The 5,495-nt window shown below is 32.3% G+C and overlaps 1 protein-coding gene across 1 annotated transcript in view; it reads right to left on the bottom strand.

The window, feature by feature from the left end:
• LOC105622968 (protein arginine N-methyltransferase 7) overlaps positions 1-5,495 on the bottom strand; it is a 53,053-nt gene that overhangs the window by 22,907 nt on the left and 24,651 nt on the right. The window contains exons 2-4 of the mRNA XM_012204373.1: positions 2,703-2,852; positions 2,400-2,621; positions 2,109-2,338 (exon numbers count right to left, since the gene is read on the bottom strand). Of these exons, the coding sequence (XP_012059763.1) occupies positions 2,109-2,338; positions 2,400-2,621; positions 2,703-2,852 (602 nt within the window). The remainder of the gene's footprint in view (positions 1-2,108; positions 2,339-2,399; positions 2,622-2,702; positions 2,853-5,495) is intronic.

Below are 5,495 nucleotides of genomic sequence, written 5' to 3'. Positions count from 1 at the left end.
TCTCTCTCTCTCTCTCTCTCTCTCTCTCTCCCTCTCCCCTCCCTCCCCTCTCTTATTTTGGTCACCATTTTGAGACATTATAGTATCTTTTTATAAATATCTTTTTATAAATAAAAATTTGTTTGCTGTCTAGACATCTGATAATTATACAAAATCTGTACAAAAATCTGCATTTTTCAATATATAACAAATTTTCTTTAAAAAATAAAGCTAAAAAATAAGCTAATTTTGTATCTGGTAAAGATGAAAGGCTTCCTAACTTTATATTTAAAATGTATATCAACTTTAAAAATATATACCAACAATATAGTGGATAGTTTAATAAACTAGTTATTTGTCAAATAAAAGATTTGATTCGATTTCGAATACTTGACTCCGCATATAAATTTTAAGTAAAAAAGGACCCTTCAATGAAGAAAGAAAAACGGAAAACATATTGGAATAAATAAAAATAAAAAATATTGGATATAGGAAAAAGTTCGTGGCGATTTTTTAGTAAAATTAAAGTGTTTTTCTTACAGTATTGAAATCAATTTATTTAAACCAAATATGCTCCATTATTTTCTATAATATTTTGCCATTTTTAGAACAGAGCCATAATTCCATCGCGATAGAACTTCTGTGGTTTCTGATCGAAAAACTGTTTCAAGTGATTTTCATAAGCCTCTTTTGAAGCTAGCTTTACACCATTAAGAGATTCTGCAGAGACCTAAACAAATGATAGTCTGAGGGTGCTATGTCAGGACTAAAGGATGGATGCATTAAAACTTCCCAGCCAAGCTCTCGCAATTTTTGCCGAGTCATTAGAGATGTGTGTGATCGAGCGTTGTCATGATGGAAAACGACACCTCTCCTATTGATTAATTCTAACCGCTTCCTCTCAATTGCTTGTTGTAATCTCTGCAGTTGTTCACAGTACAGGAATTAATTGTTTGATTGGACGATAACAGCTAATAGTGAACGATTCCCTTCCTGTCCCATCACGCACGCACGCACGCACGCACGCACGCACACAACATCACCTTCTTCCTCGTCAATCCAGGTTTTGCGATTGTTTGCACCTTCTCTCCTTTCTTTTTCTAGTTGGATTGTCGTAGGTGATCCATTTTTCATCACCAGTTATCATTCTCTTCAGAAATGACTCAATTTCATTCCGTTTCAGTAGCGTATCACAAATGTTAATTCGGTCCATCATATTCCTAACACTCAACTCAACGTGAGGAACCCAAACATCGAGCTTCTTTTTGTATCCAGCTTTGTGTAAATGATTTAAAACTGTTTTGTGGTCGATGCCTAGTTCCCTGACAATCTCCACAGTGCTCACATGTTTATCACGCTCGACTTTTACCATGATTTCATCGGACTTTTCAGTGATTGGCCAGAGCGAGGTTCATCTTTCACATCGAAATTTCCAGCACGAAAGCGAGCGAATCATTTCCGTGCTGCTGATTTTGATAGAGTATCTTCACCGTAAATAGCGCAAATTTTGTCACAAACCTATGCAGCATTCTTGCCTTTATCGTAGTGATACTGCAAAATGTAGCGAATTTTTTCCTTATTTATTTCCATTTTCAAAATAAAATAACTTTTGATCCACTTCACCGATTTCAATCTTTTTCGGCTCAAAACAAAGATTAAAATGTCACTTTTTAAACGCACGTCTAGTGTTGTCGATGCGATTAGTAGTTGCCGACTGAGCATTTAATACCATCTAACGGGAAAACGCCACGAACTTTTTCCCAATAAATTTCAAAATAAATGATAAAGAAATATCAAATATTACCACAAAAATTAACGGAATGTCGCGTGATTTTGTGCGGGAACAAGTTGATGAATTTCAAGTTCGACTCCACGATTTTTAAATTTATAATCTATATAAGCTAAGGATAAAAGAAGGATTCTGACAGAGAATCTTATTTTTAATTCTTTCTATTTAAGAGATTGTGACAGCTAATTATATTATGTGAAATATTTATTATTGTAAATGTTCATAAAAAGAAAGATGAATCTTTATTCTTATCTTCTTATCATCTTATGAGTCAAGAGAAATTTATCTAGTATCATGGAATCAATATTGATTGATCGCGAAAGAAAGGAAAAATTATTACTTAAAAATAGGCTGTGCTGGCAACAAAGGCACAAAAGTATCGCGAGGCAGACGTGATAGTTGCATGTCATGTACAGCTGCAGCACCAGAGCATGTTTGGATAGTCTGTGGAGTATCAACCAATACTTCTCCGTTCTTAATAGGCTTCACCCGGTTCCAACTACAGACTTTGAAGCTTTCGATTACTTGTGCCCATACTGTTCCTTTGTGTGGAATGACAATGCTGTTTTCCTAATGTAAAAGCAAAACATAAGCATATTTTGAACAGGATTATTTGCAAGCTTGATGTTACCTCGAGAAGAACTTCGTGTGCATGGCGGAATGTTGATAACGCTCCTTCACCAATCAGCTCAGTATCAAACACTTCAGTAACTAGAATATTTGCGCGTTTTGGCATGTCACCATCTTTACCTACTATCATTTTTGTAGAACGCTTATGGATCAATTGAATTTTATCTTCGAAGCCATTTTCCTTTATTATTTGTACGGCGCATTTGGCTATTGGTTTGAAAGCCTAAATAAGATCTTTCTACATAAGCAGCATCTTTGAAAAATTCAAGAATTTTGAAAAAGGTTTTCAAAAGTTTTTTCTTACCTCGCATGCCGTTATAGTATCTGCTCCGCACCTGGCAGCCATCATCGACAGCAACCCTGTTCCAGTGCCTATGTCAAGAACGTTAGCCTCTTCACCGGCCTGATGTTTCTTCTCAATAGCAGTTTTGAGGGCAAGATAATACTTCTCATTCTACCAAACGAAATGTATGATAATTTAATTTTGCTAATTCGATTACTTTTCAGATAACAAAAGTTGATATAAGAAATCCTGATAAAAAAAATTAATAGAGAACGATTGAGAACAATATAATTTCTATCAATTTGTATCGTTTTCTTTAAGCTGTATCGTTGATCTTCCAAGTATCAAATATAAATCCTACCGTATTTTATTGATTTCTATAAGATTTATATTTTGTTGCAAACTAACGATAGAAACTATCTCTTTCTATCGTATTCAATCAATTGTATCTAAAAGAATAGTAAAATAAGGAATTGGCATTCATCCTTGGCATTTCTATCGTTTACTCAACGAATAACAATCAATCGTGTATTAACGATAAAAATAAAATCGTTATTAATCTGAAATTTATTCTTCTCTTCTTATGAGTTCCTATCGGCGGTATACAAAACGAAGTCTATAAGGTTCTATTATTTTTTAGTGAATTGAAAAACTTCTAAACGTATATGAAATATAATGATGAAATTTCATAGATTTCTATCTGATTTTTTTTTTAACGAATTAAAAATCCCATCTTTACATATACGACAAGCACAAAAGATATTTCATAGATTTCTTTATAGAATAGAAATATAGAAGTTTATCGTAAATTTACTATACAAAATGAATATAATATTTAAATAATGACATTTCATCGACAAAGTAAGGAGCCAAAGTCTATAAGATTTTTACGTTTTTTTTTAGAGAATTGGGAAACTTATCAGAATAATATATGAAAAATACAAACAAAATTTCATAGATTTCCATTTGACTTTCCAGAATGGAAATACTTCAAGCATCGATATCCCGACATAATTATTATCCATATTGATAACTATCAATAATTACCGACCGATAACGGTCTGCTATTATCGCCGATGGATGTCAATAGTCAGCACTGCTATCCATTTTTTACATCTACGTGTAATACGAAAATTATATATTCACTAACTCGCATATTGCGGGGGAGGGGAGGGGAAAGAGGGAGAGAGAGAGGGAGAGGGAGGGAGAGGGAGAGAGGAAGGGGGGAGGAAGAGAGAGAGATGATGATGCAGAAAGAAGTACAGGAGAGGTACAGAAGAAGTGCGGGAGAAATGCGGAAGTGATGCAGAAGTGATGCGGAAAAGATGCAGAAAAATGTGGGAAAGATGCGAAAATAGTGCGAAAATGATGCGGAAATTGTTTCCCATACATTTCGATTTCTATAATTTGAAATTGACAACAAAACCATTTATAGACTGATATACTATAAAAACTAATATGAGGAAATATGAGGATGTTATGATGAAAAATTTTCTTATATTGGGTTGTCTAGAAAGTTCATGCCGCAAAAGATTTAAATTTAATAAATGAAATTAGAAATTTAAATCTTCTGCGTTTCAATTTTCCTTCAAAATCTGCACGAACTTTCCGGACAACCCAATAGTATAGTAATTGATAAACGACTTTTCGATGTAATTCCATATTGAATATTGTTGACAGCCTACAGTAAATGAATCATAAAAACTTATATGAGGAGTTGATGATATGAATCGAATTCCAAGTTGTCCAGATATACGATTATAGCGTAAGTTAGATAAAGAGAGTTAGCGTATTAAGTTACTACTTCATAGGTCTTAGGTTCGAATCCCATACTATATATACGTTTTTAAAAATATGTATGTATATACTTATAAATACGGCGTATTTCAAGCATGATGAATATATGATGTAAATATGAGTAAATATGAATAAAAAATACTTTATTTTTTATTTCTTATATTTACATCAAATTAGCATTTAAATAGGAATATGATAGAAAATGATAGAGATTCAATTTTCGATAAATTCTTATACATTTTTAATCATGATACTTAAAAAGAAACTATAAGAAACTATAAGAAATGATAATGCGATAATGATAGCATTCCAGTATAAAATATCATATAGCATTTTGAAAACACACAACCAAAATTCATATTCAAAACAATAAAGATAAAATGGTTTTCTTATTTTTTTCTATTGGACTTTTTAATATATAAAATCTGTATATAAGAAACGATAAAGATCTTATCGAAAGATTTCTACACATTTGTATATACATATACATATACATTTTCTATCGTATATATATATATACGATTCACGTAGTAATGAATTTACGATCCAAATTTCAAGACGATAGGATTTTTTCTATCGTTTTTTATCAAATTTTTTATCAGGAAAAAAATAAGTGCTTAATACAAGTTTCTCTTCAATTGCCATCATGTTGCTGTCACCAAGGCAATAATAATTTTGTTTAGGGCAACCTAGAGGAATTATGCACAACAGTTGTTTGCGCAAACACTGTTGCAAACTTATTGCGTAAATGTTGCTACAATCTGTTGGAATCGTTTTCGTAAAATATTTAGTCTACATTTCTGTCAATTGAATGAAAATGGAGCAGTATGCGACATCGCCACCAAAAAAATGCATCGAGATAAAGCAAATTAAAGATCCTAGCCCCGAATAAGCATATAAAAAATGTCCCCAAATCCAATTTTAAGTACGTCACATTGTTAAGTTCGATAAAAGATTATTTTACATGAAATTTCAACCTGCTAAACTTATCTAAGTAATAATAATGGTGAAAAATGT

The sequence above is a fragment of the Atta cephalotes genome, assembly GCF_000143395.1.
Source record: "Atta cephalotes unplaced genomic scaffold scaffold00051, whole genome shotgun sequence".
NCBI lineage: Eukaryota > Metazoa > Arthropoda > Insecta > Hymenoptera > Formicidae > Atta > Atta cephalotes.
Note: the sequence above shows the minus strand (reverse complement) of the source record. Positions and strands in the feature narration are given on the sequence as shown.